The sequence below is a fragment of the Pyrus communis genome, chromosome 13, assembly GCF_041283825.1.
Source record: "Pyrus communis isolate YQ-2024b chromosome 13, ASM4128382v1, whole genome shotgun sequence".
In the NCBI taxonomy this organism is placed as follows: domain Eukaryota; kingdom Viridiplantae; phylum Streptophyta; class Magnoliopsida; order Rosales; family Rosaceae; genus Pyrus; species Pyrus communis.
Genome location: NC_142577.1, coordinates 27205440 through 27220929, shown reverse-complemented (window position 1 = coordinate 27220929; position 15490 = coordinate 27205440). Strand labels below are relative to the sequence as shown.

The following is a 15490-nucleotide window of genomic DNA, read 5'->3' as shown; positions in this document are numbered from 1 at the left end:
TAACAAATCGTATAAATAAAACTTAGGCAATGCAAAAATAGGATTTTCCTTACCATTTAATTGTGTTTAGACGACACAATTAGTCTAATTGAAAACTCTACAATTATTATGTATATGACATACACCGAATGAACGAAAAGTTGAATATACAACCCCATACTAGAAAATCTTGTACTGTACAGTTTACCCTTTCAAACATTTTACTTTCCCTTCCATGCTTGATGCTTGTACAGCCCTAGTAAGACAGATATTGGATCCACGTGCCCTCCTAAATTTCGTACTCACTCCTGTCAATTCATAGGACCATTTTGCCGGGCACTGTGGTGATGATAGACTCCCTCCAAATTTTAGCAGCCATTACAATGAGATAGGGAAACTGTAGGGTTATCTAGAGCCAACCCAAGTTATCATGATATGGGCCTCATAATCTGGGCCAACCCAATTGAAAGAGCATTGACCAATGAGAAAGAAATTCAAGAGTAAAAATTCAAGAGGTAAATTACACATAACTACCTTAATTATTGGATCATTAATAATTTCATACCTTGTTTTTAAAAAGTTTCAACGTCATACTGTATCTTCAAATTTGTTGCAATGTCATACCTTCTATCAGCTGTCTGTCAATTCCTCTATTAAATGATGACGTGGCTTGTGATGTGACACACTTTCTATTAAAAAAATAATAAAATATTATTAAAAACAAAAAAAATCATTTAATATTTTTTAAATATTAAAATAATAATTAATTAAAGAAAAGTTATTTATAAAAAAAATTTAAAAATAATAAAAAAAAACCCAAGTTTGTCTTCCCCCCACCCCTGCAACCCAGAAAGGAAGAAGAAAAAAATAAAAAATAAAAACCATCTTCATCTTCCCCGACACCCCCCTTCCCTACAACCCACCCTTTTCTTCCCCCTCCCGTCTTCCCCTTCCCTCCTCCGCACCCACCCTCTTCCCTCCTCTACACACCCCACTCCTTAAATCCACACCCATTCTCCCCATCTTCTCCGTGCCCAATTTCTCTACCCAAGGAATAAGCGGAAGATGGGATCTGGGTTCACAGAAAAGGAGGTCGGGGGAGATGAAGAATTTTTTATTTTATTTTATTTTATTTTTTTGCAGGTAGTGGGTGCAGAGGAGGAGGGAAGGGGAAGATGGGAGGAAGAAAGGGATGGATTGTAGGGATGGGGGGGGGGGGTCGGGGAAGATGAAGATGGGTTTTTTGTTTTTTGTTTTTTTTTTTTTTCTTCTTCTTTCTTTCTGGGTTGTAGTGGGGTGGGGGGAGACGAACTTGGTTTTTTTTTTTAAATAACTTTTCTTTAATTAATTATTAAAAATATTTTATTATTTTTTAAATATAAAGTGTGTCACGTCAGTATTTAACAGATAAATTGACAGACAACTGACGAATGTATGATATTGCAACAAATTCAAAGATACAGTATGACATTGAAACTTTTTAAAAACAAGGTATGAAATTGTTAATGACCCAATAGTTGAGGTAGTTATGTGTAATTTACCCAAATCCAAGCATTTTTCTTTTCTTTTCTATAAAAAGAAACTCTTACGAACCAATTGCATGTGGACATGTTCCCTTCACCAAACCTAGACGGAAACTTGTTTCAAACGTTTCAAAAATATAAAATTCAAACCTCCAAGCAATAAACTTATAACTGATAGTTAAAGGGTAATGGTTGAAGTTTATGCACCAACTTGTACCATCACAATATACATATATTGTCATTAACACTACAATTTAGTGATATTTTTATCTGCTTATAAATGATAGGTCTTAAAATTCATAAATAACGAATTCGATATTAAATTATTATTGATTTGTTGTGTGACTTAACCAATATGCACTAATAGTTAACGTTATATACATCTTATCATTTATTATAAAGTTTTTCTTTATATTATATTTATTGGAATAAATTGACTTAATATGAAAAACATGGTTGATCTACTTGTTCTACTCGTTGATTTTCTCATTGACTATAAAAAGAAGAATAATTAATACATATAAATGTAATTTGAAGCGTACAAGTCAAACTTCTCTACAAATTGTTAGAAACTATAAACCCTAAACCGTATGGCACATGCAATCGCAAGGGACGTAGAACTAGAAGTCCAAGCACGTGCATGCAAGTGTGACTGTAAACCTCTCTGTACGTACAAACGTGATGGAACTCCCCCTCGTTGTTGCTTGCTTGCAATGGCTGAAAGATGTATGCTATGTTGCTTAAGCTATATGGCAGGATTAATTTGGATATTGTATGTCAGTTGCTTCAAATAGGGTTTCTGTTTGTAAAGTACTGAATGCAAGTTCATGGCTTATGTCATGTAACCTTTGGCCTGGCTATACGGCTTTTGTGATCTCAAACAAGTGCTCGATCGAGTAAGAGCATCAAGAGGTCGGTGAAATATTTCCACAGTGCTGAAAATCGAGACTACTGTGTGGTTAACCATCACATCGATTTAGGTCATGTTTGTGCAACATGAATCAGGTTTTGTAGAAACGAATCGACTCGAAAATGATAGCTTTAAATGTTATTAACCCAAGATTTCTGTAGTTCGAACCATTTTTTCAACAAAAAGATTGCGTGACAAGAAGTTGGGCAGTTGGCTTAATTTAGTTCGACAAGATGGAATAATTTAACCTAAACCAAACATTCTCAAAATGTAGATTGCTTACTGAAATGTAATAATATTCATTTCTTTTAGTAATACTTAAATTCTTTACATAAAAATATATATATATATATATATATATATATTACACTTTTTAGATAGCCTTCTTGATTTCGGCCATTGATTCTTGTTTCATTTTTTCAATCAATAATTACAAATCTATGTGAAAATAAGAAAAAGTATGTAAAAATCATTTCTTTATATGTATTTACCTTTTATATATTTTTCTTGACGTAGATTTTGTTAGATCAAAAATGTTTTTCTCCAAGGGGTACAATATGTATGAGGTAGTACTTTGTTGAGAGTTATCAATCTCATATTGAGAAAATGAGAGACCTTGTATGTGCTTATAAAAGATTGGGTTGCTTCAAATGTTGCCAATTGATTTTATGGTAGAACCTTAACTTTCTTCATGGTATCAAAGTAGGTTGTCACAGGTGTACAGTCCAACAGTCACAAGTACTCCAAGTCAACGGTCCATTGTGTTTCCACATGTTAGACTTGAAAATTCATCACACAGAAGGGAGCGTGTGGGCTTGTTGAGAGTTATCAATCCCACATCGAGAAAAGGAAAAACTTTACATCTGCTTATAACAGATTGAACCACTTCTCATATTACTAATTAATTTTATAGTAAAACATTAATTTTCTTAAAAAATAACCAATGTGAATCTGTGATAGTGAGGGGTCACATAACACAGAGAATCCAATAGATTTTCATGCACATTCGAACACCATGGGACATGCATGACCCAAAGGGGAATTAGTAGTGTGTATTCGTTTGACTTCAAACTATTTTTACACCCTACTTAAAATATAAAGCAAGATCCGGCGCACACTTTTGCATAGACAACTTTTTTAGGGTTTATTCTAATGTAAAAAGTCAAGTGATCCATCATTAAATGTTGTAACACGAGGATCTATGCAAATCTTAAACATAATTAGTGTCGGCAGCATATTTTTCTTTCTACAATATCACAAGAGAATAATGTGTCACACGAGAGTTGTACCTTAATTGTTACAAATAAAAGAGGCTTAAAGTTGTTTAAGATATAACATGTAAAACACAATCATTGGTTACTTAGGGTTCAAAATTTCAAAATTTACTTGGGTTGCGTCTCTAATTTTACATTCCTCAGACTAGAAAGACAATCATTTTTACTCTTCTTCCCGTTTAGGAATGAACAAACACTAAACTTTTTTGCCCACCATCAGTGCTTATTGTTTAACCAAGTAAAAAAACCAAACCCTAAAACTTTGAAAGCACTTCACCAAATCTTCTTTGGGTTGTTGGAGGTGCCTTTACTGGCCCAGTGCTATGGAAGAAAGAATCCTAGAGGTAGTTGGGTTGGTTAACTATGAGGCAGCGTTTAAAACATAAAAGAAAAAGAGCATGCAGACAAGAAAAGCACTTCTGAGAAAAGCCAAATCTACCATAAAGATATATCTTCAAATTAAATTCAAGTCCCTCCTGCTTTTTGAGTAGGCAACAACTCCTTTGATCGCGGGCTTGTTCTCCTTTTCACATTCCCTTACTCGTACGCCTGTGCCTCCTTCTGCTTCTGCTTCTAGAGCAATGTGCTGTGACTTTATACCTCTCTCTCTCTCTCTCTAAGGACTGGACAGCATTCAGAATCATTCCTCTCTCTCTCTCTCTCTCTCTCTCTCTCTCTCTCTCTCTCCTCACGGACTTGTAACAAGAGACTGGACAGCATTCAAAATCACACCCAACTGAATCGTCTTCCTCCACCATTCTTTAATTTTTTTTCAAATTTTTGTTTCATTCCAACTGGAGGAATTCTGTTGGGGGTACAAATTTCTGTTTTTTTTTTATTTGTTTGCTGGACCACATGTTGGTGGTGATTAGTTATGGGGTTTTTTACACACATTTTGACCTCCCTAACACTTCTTAATAATTACTGTCATTTGATATTCTTCAATTAATCTGACTTGACGATCGAAAATTAAAAAGGTGTGTGAGATAAAAAGATAAATGTGAATAACAACTCCCTTAGTATTCGATTGATTATAGCTTTGGGTTGAAGTCGTCGCTCCATATGATTAGCATGTGATGGTCACTTTTAACAAGCACAACGAAAGAGGTGAGACAAGAGATGAACATAGAGATTATGAGGAGTTGCGAATTACAGTCATCCTCACGAGGTATATAATTAGTACTACTGCAATCTAATCAAATCTTTAATTCCCTTTTAACAGATTCTTAATACTGTTCCAGGAAAAAAGATTATGTGTTGCGTAAAGAACGTTCAAGTTGTATCATAAAACCAAATTAGTAACACGAAGAAGAGTAGATTACTGCTTATGCTTACAAGGACATGCACGGTTTGATATACTGCCAGTTGATTTATGGTAGATACTCTGTACTTTCTTCAAGCGGAACTGTCAAATTAATAAAGTTTCTAATTAATCAACCATAAAGACAACATTCACATGTCATGCCATATAATTTGTGTCTGATGATTTCTGAATCTAAAATTTGTTCAATACAAACTTATGAAAGGTTTAGCGTATGCTTGTAGTATTTTCTTATTCTTTAAATGGTGGATAATCAGATAAGCGATAAAGACTTGGACTTAAAATTGCACACCTTAATTATGTTTCGACAGTCATATACTAGTATATGGTCATACACAAAGTGTGTGAAGTTTTTTATTTTTATTTTTAAAATTGAATGAGAGAGGAAGAGAGAAAGAGAATGTGAGAGTGGAGGGAGAGGGTGAGAGATTTATTTTTTTATTTATTTATAGTTAAGTTAAGGGTAGTAACGTGAAATTATGTTACTGTCTTTATTTTTATTTTTTTTATGATAGAAGACTAAATAATCTTTTTATTTACTTTTAGTTAATAATAAATATTATATTAATATGTAGTTTAGATGATCGTTTCATCTTAAAGATTAAATCTAGCTTATTGATTTGAGTAACGAGTAATAGAAAAAGACCTTAATATGTTAGTCATAAGTCAAGAATGAATGAGATTTTTCGATGTATTTGACTTGTAGTTGCACCTTGCCCGGGTGCAGAGTATCAAATCTTGAACATAGGAGGGGCCAGTGGCCGCAGAAGGCAGCGTAACCTTTCGAAACAGTGAAAGGTGTGAGAAAACAGAAAAGGTTACAAAATCTAAAACGCCATCACCATTTGATACCGGTCAGAAATACTTGGGACTATGGACGGTCCAGATGGAATCTTATACAAAAGGGCGCAGTTGAAAAAGCAACTTGGATTGATGGACTATTTCATTTGGACGTATCTTAACTACAAGTTGGTTATTGGCCGTTAAACTTTAATTTTCAAATAAAATAAGGAATTGTTATTAGCACTTCAAAAATCTCATTTTACACTTCTTACAAGTAATTATGGAAAGTTTAGAGTACCAAATGTGATATTTGAAATGCTAATAACAATTCTCATAAAATAAATATCTTAAAATGGTTTTGTAGTGTATTGCTGAAGATTTTCGGATTAAATTTTTGTCTACTTATAAAACTGACGTTATCTTCTATATATAAAGCCGGAGGCTCATTTTGGTGTCACCGGCTTGGACAAAAATAATTGGACCAAACTGCCCCTCAGCCAAAAATTTTAAAACCTGTCCAAAATAATATATCAAATCATGCAAAGGTAAGTTAGTAATTTGATCATCTTAAAATATAATATAAATATAAATGGGGAGAGAGAAAAGAATAAAAAAATAAAAGGGAAAAGAGAAAATAATAAAAAAATGAAAGGGAAAAGATAAAAGAATAAACAAATGACAATGACAAAGTTGATAGTGCCCACGTGATGATGGGAAAGAAAAATGTAATAATAAAAAAAAGAAAAATCATAAATGTTGTGTTCAAAATATCTTAAGAGGCGCGCATGTGATAAAAAAAGAAAATAACGAAAAAAAAAAATTGAAGCAATTCATTCATATAAATACATTTAAAATATCTAAGTCGTGCATAGTGCACTGTGATTCAAAAAATACCTTTTGCACGCGGTTATTTATTAAATATTATTTCTCAAATTTTAAATACTTAAGAGGTGCGTAGTGTCAGTTATAAAAAAGTCTCTCGCACACGCATAATAATATGATTATATTAGTTGTTAAATGATCTTTTTTTAACAAATAATGTTATCTACACCAAGGGGAGGGAGTGAGTTTAGCCTCACAATGGGCTAGCAATAAGTTGTTTATTAAATATTATGTTTTCTAATCTTAATGTAAATTCAATAAATTTGTCACATCCCGGCCCGAGCGGGACCACTTCCCGGGCCCGACTCCACTACCGTAGCACGATATTGTCCGCTTTGGGCTTACCATTCCCTCACGGTTTTGTTTTTGGGAACTCACGAGCAACTTCCCAGTGGGTCACCCATCATGGGATTGCTCTAGCCCCTTTCTCGCTTAACTTTGGAGTTCCTACGGAACCCGAAGCCAGTGAGCTCCCAAAAGGCCTCGCGTTAGGTAGAGATGAGAATATACATTTAAGGATCACTCCCCTGGGCGATGTGGGATGTCACAATCCACCCCCTTAGGGGCCCGACGTCATCGTCGGCACATTTCCGGCCAGGGATTGGCTCTGATACCAATTTGTCACATCCCGACCCGGGGCGGATCACTTCCCGGGCCCGCTCCACCATCGTAGCACGATATTGTCCGCTTTGGGCTTACCATTCCCTCACGGTTTTGTTTTTGGGAACTCACGAGCAACTTCCCAGTAGGTCACCCATAATGGGATTGCTCTAGCCCCCTTCTCGCTTAACTTCGGAGTTCCGATGGAACCCGAAGCCAGTGAGTTCCCAAAAGGCCTCGTGCTAGGCATGGATGGAAATATACATTTAAGGATCACTCCCCTAGGCGATGTGGGATGTCACAAAAATGTAGATGAAAATTGAAAGACCGTTTTTATTAACATGAATTTAGCTGCTTTGATTAGTTGAAAGACCGCTTTTATTAAATGTATTTATTATTAATTTCCATCTACATTAATAAATACATTTAAAATATGTAAATCGTGCGTAGCACGCCATGATTCAAAAAATTACCTTCTGCACACGTGTGAGCATGTGCATAGAGGCTAGTTATTTTAATTTAAGTTATAATGACTGAGTTTATTTATTAGTAATAATATTCTGAGATTATGTTGTCAACCTTAAGTAACTTGTGAAACGATACACTACGAGACATGTATTTCAATACCCACAAAAGTTTATCGGATTTTAGACACAGATTGGAGTGCAACTTTCGCGTATCAGATCCGATTTTGAAATGCGTTGTCTGTTTCTATTTGTGTTTCTTTCATCTGGATTTTATAATTTAATGGTTCTGTGTGGAAAAATCTCTCAGAAAACAAAAAACTCAAAGGGAAGATCGGATAGAAGCCAAATGCGTTTTGAACAAAGAACAATAAGCCAAACAATTGCATGTGCAGCAGCTGCAACTTGGCGCCGTTAAAGGACTCAACGAGTCTCTTTCACCAGACAATGGGCACATATCTTGAAAATGCACGAAGTTAAATAAGTTGGTTAAACTGTGCCAAGAATATTACTTTTACCTCAATCAAGTAATTGTAACGGATGACAAACTATCAGGACCACATCAGATACACATACATGTCAAAAAATAGGAAGAATGTAAAGAAATGAGTCTTGTATCGGAGAAAAATTAAACTTTGCAAAGGCTTATAAGAAGTTAAGATACTTTCACTATATTGCAAATTCTCATATACATTTATAACTGAATAACACACTTGTTACAATGTTGACCTACCATTATGAGGTTATTCACATATGCGATCCAAATTTATCACAAATATACGAACACCTAGGGCCACCAGCAATTCCAAGAAAAGGAAGATCCAGCAGGCGAGATCGGTTTTCCCGGTTCAAACTGTCGATGCTATACCAGGGCCGATCATCGGCTTTACGGAGCAAGACGCCGAACGAGTAGACTTCTCCCATGACGACGTCCTAGTAATCTATGTCCAATTGGGCATGGTCGGTACAGTGATGGTGGATAATGGCAGCAAAGTCAACATTCTTCAATTTTCCATGATCAAAAGTTGGGCTTCAAGAGCAAAATCAGACGCCGGAAGGAGGTCTTGACCGGGTTTGCGTAAAAAAAAAAAACCAAAAAAAAAAAACTTATGAAGTCAATAAACATGGTTACTGCTGCTACAACGAATTACGTACATGACCTAAATTTTCTACGTGTAATTTGGACACTAGTTAGATGATTGAAAACACTAATGCCGAGTATCACGGTGTTATTAAGATCTTGCCAAATCAAGTTGGAATCGAGAGGTTGTCGTTTTCCATGCAATCTTATCTTATTAAATATAAATCAAGATTTAAGATCTGTGTTTAGTTTATGTGATTAACAAGCACCATTAATTAAATATTAGAAGAAAATACAAAGCCAATATAATTTTACTTGTACAAGGTTTCATATTTGATTCATATAGATGACGAGTTTAGTACCTAATTATAATTAGATCACGTTGTTAATTTACCTCCCCCCCCCCCCATTTTGAGTTGATTTTTGTTGTATTGAAAACAAAACAACCTAAAACAATACTTGCATCCATCCTAAGTGTGCACTTTCTTGTTCAATCAGTTGCGATTAAGAAAATCTCTCTGTAATTCTTTTGTCTAATGTTTAGTAAACACCCCTAAGTGAACCCTAAGTTCGATCAACTTGGTGAAGTTTGTTTCGTAAAAATAAAATAAAAAAACCACTAACATACACCTTCTTCATTAAGCTGTTATTAACAAATATTCATAGTGATTTTTTCTTTTATATAAAAAGAAGATCGCGATTTCGCCAGGACAATCTACCTTTATATATTTTAGATAAATCACCCATCTTATTTCAAATAAATCTTTAAACTACGATTTAAATAAAAATGCTTTGTTCTGCTCATAATATTTGTATGATTTGTTAATCATATTTTGAGAGGCAAAAGATAGTACACTCTTGAAGTGGACGCAAGTAAAGAATATAAATAAAATATTGGGGATTTTAATAAGATGGAGGTCTTGTTCGGAAGGGGATCCTTTCCTCTTGATCCATCACATTTGGAATCAGGGTTGTTAAAATTTGATCCAACGGTTACAGTTATTATAATTTTTAAAAAAATCTCTATTTGTATTTGTTGGATCAAATTTCAATGATTCGAATCACAAATTTAATGGATTAAGTGAAAATGAATCCGAATAGAATCCCTTTCGGTCTTGTTCAACGAGAAGACACCTAAGCTGCTAAAAATGTCGTCACCCATGTGCTTCTCCGAGTGTACGTGGACCTTTTGCTTTCTTTTTCTGATTTTCTTCCTGTTATGATTTGATAGAATCATCTGCAGTAACCCAACATACTTGAAAACGAACGGACGATTACAGTAATTCAATATAACTACAATAAAAATTTGAAATTATATATGATATATAACGAGTTCACCGTTATATAGCATGTCCAGTTATATAACATCTCAATAATCAATTGTATGTTCATTTTTTCCGCATACATAGTAATGCTCAATAACAATTAACTCGTTTTATGTAAGTTATTTTTTCGATATTTACAAAGTGTAAACTGATGATGATTTTTTTTATTTTGTTACAGAAGAGATGCCATTTAACGAAGAAGGATGAAATACTCATGGATTCATGAGTAAATAATGCTCATTCAATTCGTTTACCAGAAAAGATTTGGGAATTGAATTCCTCCCATCCTGCCCCAGGTCCTAATAAACGGCTTGTGTAATTAAAGCTTCTTTAACGGTGTGAGATGTGTCTCAATGTGTGCCGAGAAAGAGAGAACAAGAGAGACAGAGACACAACACATTTCTCTCTCTCTCCTCTCTTCTCCCCCCCCCCCCCCCCCCCCGCCCGCCTCTCCCCTTTCCCCTCCCTCTCTTTTCTGATTGAGACAGCAAAGGTTGTGGTTCAAGATAAAATCTCCCTGCAAATTTTTATTTATGCACATTTCAGTTCTGTAATAATCTAAATAAAGTTGTTCATTTTCTGTTAGGTAAGAGAGATTCTGTCCGAAGCAAGAAAACCCAGTTCACCAAAAGTCTTTAAGCTCTTTAAAAATGGTTGTTGTGGTGAGTATGGGTTCCTTGAAGAAAAATCTATATAATAAATATAATATTCACATGTAGGTTAGTCAAGTTGGCTTAGAGCAGTCTATTCGCCTCTCTTTTTTGTGTTCCAAGTTCATTTCCATGATTTATACTAGACGTTGGTTAAGCTTGTTAACTAACGACAATCTCTCTTACACGGCTATGCCTGAGTTTGATTTCTCTTATCTCTTTCATTAAACTAAATTAGCTTAAATATTGTTTTGTAAAAAGAAAAATATAATTGATAATCTAAATAATGAAAAGAGAGGAGGAAAAGTAAAAGCAGAGAGAAGCATGGCAAACAAACAAAAGAGGGAAAAGGTTGTTTGCGGCAAATGGCCAATGCTTGCATGTGAGGTCTGGATTCTACAGAAAAAACACCCCCAAAAAACCACCATATCTCACTTGCATTTGGGAAATTTCCCCACAAAACCACACGGTTTGTCCTCCAAAATTGGAGAAATTTTTAGTTGTAACAGAAATATAGATGGTACATCAAGTGGTGGAAAATTTTAATTTTTAAGTTATTAACCTTTTAATATACATATCCCACTATTTATATAAAGACACATAGTGTACCACCTCGTGTGATGGTCATATTGAAAATTCTCTTCCAAATTTGCCCTTCCACCCCAAAGGGTCTTGGGTTTTAACTATTTCAAAACCAGTTAGCCCTAGCAGTTTATGGTCCCCTCCCCAAACATCTTAGGCCATCTCCAACAGAAGGGTCCAGAAGGCCAAAAATAGTCCGAAAATCGTCTCCAACCAAGGGCTAAGCTAAAGGGCTTGTGGGCGCCAAGGAATTTGAAAGGGGTAAAGGGCTGGCCCATTTCAACCAGACAGGGCTGGCCAAAATTTTTGCTTAAAACTGATAGATATAACCGACAAAAATAAGAGTAATAATGTCGATTATAATCAACACAAATAGTAAGCCAAAAATTTGAATCCAACAGCTAGTTACCGTTGGATTCATTTTTTTTCTTTTTTTTTGGGCCAAATTTTTTTTAATGAATTTAAAGAATTCCTTTTTTTTTTCTATAAATACCTAAGTCATTCCTACACTATTTCTCACATAATTTTCAACCTTTTTAAATTTAAGTTGTAGTTTTTAAATTTAAGTTGTTATAGTTTTTAAATTTAAATAATAAATTATTTTTGCCCCTATGACCTTTTAACCCTCAGTTGAAGACGATTTTTTGTGACAGGGCTAAAACGAGCCATATGACCCTTTGACCCTCGGTTGGAGATAAAGACAAATATGATCATGTACTGTTTATTAAAATATTATATCTTGAAGGATCATATGGCTAAAAGAAACCCTCTAGCCAACTCTCGGTTGGAGATAGCTTTAAATAACAGAACTAATAAAAAATAAAAGTCTATGTCAGTGGCTCAGTGGCCATGGTGGCTAAACAGTAAATTCCCCTAACCCTACACCGACCTCCCCAAAATTTCTATATAATCCTTCGTAACCCCTCCCACATCCCTCACTCATCTGCCTCTTCCCATTTCCTCTCCCCTGTTTTTTCAAGCCTCATTCGTTTCCAATCCAAATGTAATAATCTTGTGCCTCTCTCTCTCTGTACAAATTTTAATTAGAAATGCTTAATGGTTTCCAATCAAAAAGCTGCATTTTTTCTAAAATGCTTAATGGTTTCGCTTCTTTGCATGCAGGAAAATGGCTTCTTCATCTGGGTTTTTCATGGCGGGTCTTCTTGCAATGTTGGTGGCGTCTGCGCATGCTTACGGTGGAGGCGGGTGGGTTAATGCTCGCGCCACTTTCTACGGCGGCGGTGACGCTTCTGGCACAATGGGTATGAACCAAAACAGCAGAAGATTCCATTTTTACTTAATGTTACCATTTCTAAGTGCCCCTTCTGACCTCTGACTTCTGAATTTTTGGGATTTTGTTTTTGAAGGTGGAGCTTGTGGTTATGGCAACCTCTACAGCCAGGGGTACGGAACCAACACGGCCGCGCTGAGCACTGCTCTGTTCAACAATGGGCTGGGGTGCGGATCTTGCTATGAGATTAGGTGTGTGAACGACCCCAAATGGTGTCTGCCGGGCTCCATTGTGGTCACCGCCACCAATTTCTGCCCGCCGAACAACGCCCTCCCCAACAATGCCGGCGGCTGGTGCAACCCTCCCCAGCACCACTTCGACCTCTCTCAGCCTGTCTTCCAGCACATTGCCCAATACAAAGCCGGAGTTGTGCCTGTGTCCTACAGAAGGTAAGACCCTAGTTATATTTCTACATTTCATAGCTAAAGATCCATACTTTATCCCAAAAAATCATTAATTTTATGAGAATTTTTGTGGGCTCTTATCAAAATTACTAAAATTTAGTGGGATTTTATCATGGTCTTTTAATATTGCATTATATTTTGAATAAAAAAATAAAAAAAAAGGAAGAAGGGCACTAAAAGAATTTCACAATTAAAAATTCCTGGAAATGAAGGAAGGGCATTAAAGGAACTTCAAGGCTAAAAATCTGATAGAGGATGACATGCAAATATTTGTGAAATTTTCTTTCTCCAATTGAGGTGTTTTTCTAATTTTATTTTGTTGGGTTTTTTGTAGGGTACCCTGCATGAGAAGGGGAGGCATCAGATTCACAATCAACGGACACTCCTACTTCAACCTGGTCCTTATCACAAACGTTGGTGGTGCCGGTGATGTGCACTCTGTTTCCGTCAAAGGGTCCAGAACTGGCTGGCAAGCAATGTCCCGAAACTGGGGGCAAAACTGGCAATCCAACAGCTACCTCAACGGCCAAGCTCTCTCTTTCAAGGTCACAACAAGTGACGGCAGGACTGTTGTGTCCTACAATGCTGCCCCTGCTGGATGGTCCTTTGGGCAGACCTACAGCGGTGCCCAACTCCGCTAGGGCACCCCCACGCCACCTCCTAATTTACCCTCCATATTTAGCCATTTCCTAGGTCATTAAATATATACTGAAGTATAATTAAGATTAGTGTGACTCTTAAGTATACTAGGATATTAGTTAGTATTCTGAGTCACTGAGTCAAGGTCTTTGGCCTCTGCGGTCAAAAGTGAGTAGGGCTTATTTTATAAGGGCTCTCCCATCAAGTTTTAATTTTTGAATTATATGTGTCTTAGGTGTAGGGTACCCTACTATCTTTGGGACCCTAACTCCTTGGGTATTGTTTCTTTTTACTTCTGCAGTATTTGTAAAATCAGAAGTTGGCAGAGGTGGTGGACTTTGACCACCCGCCATTAGTGTTTTGAAATATTACTAGCATCTTGGGCTTGTTTTGGAAGGGCATTATTGTAATTCAGCTGAGGCTGATGGTTAATTCAGTGTTGTCCGTGGTTGTTATATTTGAATGTTGTTGAAGGACTAAATGTAAATTTTCCTTTCTCTACTAAGTAATGGATTTTCTAATTTACTATTTATTCCTCCTTATTTCACCTTTTGCAAATAATCAATCATTTTGTTCATCTAATTTGTGCTTGTTTCAATGAAGAAACTAGAAAAATAATGCATACATGGGTTAAATTAAATTGTATATATATATAAAATAATAATAATACAAACGTGAGTTATATCAGTTGGTGAGAGCAATGTGTTTTGTAGAGCTTAAGTTCTAATTCCCCGTATTGTAATTACTTACAAAATAACCTTTACTCTCAAGACTAAGCAAAATCATAGTTCTTCATAGTTCTTGCATCTGAATGAGTAGGTTTGGTAATCAGTTTTCTAGGTTGTGTTCGATGCAATAACAACTTATAAGCATGAGAGAAAAAGCATGAAGACGTTGTCTAGTTAAAGTAATTGGTAATGGTAACAAGTTAGAAAAGTATAATGCTAGGGATGGCAAGGAATGAAGGAAATGGTGATCGATCGAGATTGAATTTCATGTGTCTGGCCAGCTATAGGAAATATATTGGTACGGGCCTGCCCTAAACCAAAAGGGCCAACACAAGAGAAAATCCAATAGGGCAGCATGACCACGTAGCTAACTACTTGGTTAGCCATTCATAAAGCGTGAGTTACCGTTCGTCGAGAATTTGTAACCACATGAGGTGAGAAAAGGATCGAGCGAGGATCCTTTTTTTTTAGGGATCTCGTGATCTTATCCGTTCATTGTATATCAAGATTCTTTTTCTAAGGATCCCGTGATCTTATTCGTTCATCATATATTGTGCGGTTAGAAATCATTTTAAAATTTAAAATTAAATATGAATAATACCTAACAAAAACTGACCGTACGATATACGATTAACATGTGAAATCATGAGATCCCTAGGAAAAAGATCCGGCGAGGATCCTTTTCCCATTAGGCGGATGATACCCTAAAATAAAAGATCATTTCCTTTGTGAGAGTGGTCCAACCAATCACGCGGTCAGGCTGCCCTACTTTCATCATTTACATCTAGCTATTTTCACAAGGCGATATAATAAATCTGTGAGCAGAAATTTTGTGTGGTGGGACTGAATAATTGATTGGGTTACAACGTTACATGAATTGGAGTAAAACATCTGTAAAGACACTTCATATCTCAAAATTTTGAACGTCTCATCCATTGTCCCTTTTGGTTTCCATGTCCCTTTCAACGTCGATTGCCTCAAAAGATTCAAACCAGTTAACAACAAAAGATTTACGAAACTTCATTTTTTTTTTTTTTTTGTGGTTTCATTTAAA

General features: G+C 35.8%; 1 protein-coding gene and 1 long non-coding RNA gene across 2 annotated transcripts; one reads left to right on the top strand and one right to left on the bottom strand.

Annotated features, from left to right (window-relative positions):
• On the bottom strand, positions 1 to 1259 carry LOC148692031 (uncharacterized). The gene is made up of 2 exons (XR_015955238.1): positions 545 to 1259; positions 1 to 428 (listed from the first exon to the last, which is right to left on the bottom strand). It is a non-coding gene; the product is annotated as an uncharacterized LOC148692031 (long non-coding RNA).
• A 10963-nt stretch (positions 1260 to 12222) lies between these two features.
• LOC137737687 (expansin-A1) lies at positions 12223 to 14240 on the top strand. Its single transcript, XM_068477232.2, has 4 exons — positions 12223 to 12377; positions 12497 to 12636; positions 12742 to 13054; positions 13404 to 14240. Coding segments are annotated over exons 1-4 (762 nt in total). The 5' UTR covers positions 12223 to 12375; the 3' UTR covers positions 13711 to 14240.
• The last annotated feature ends 1250 nt before the right edge of the window (positions 14241 to 15490 follow it).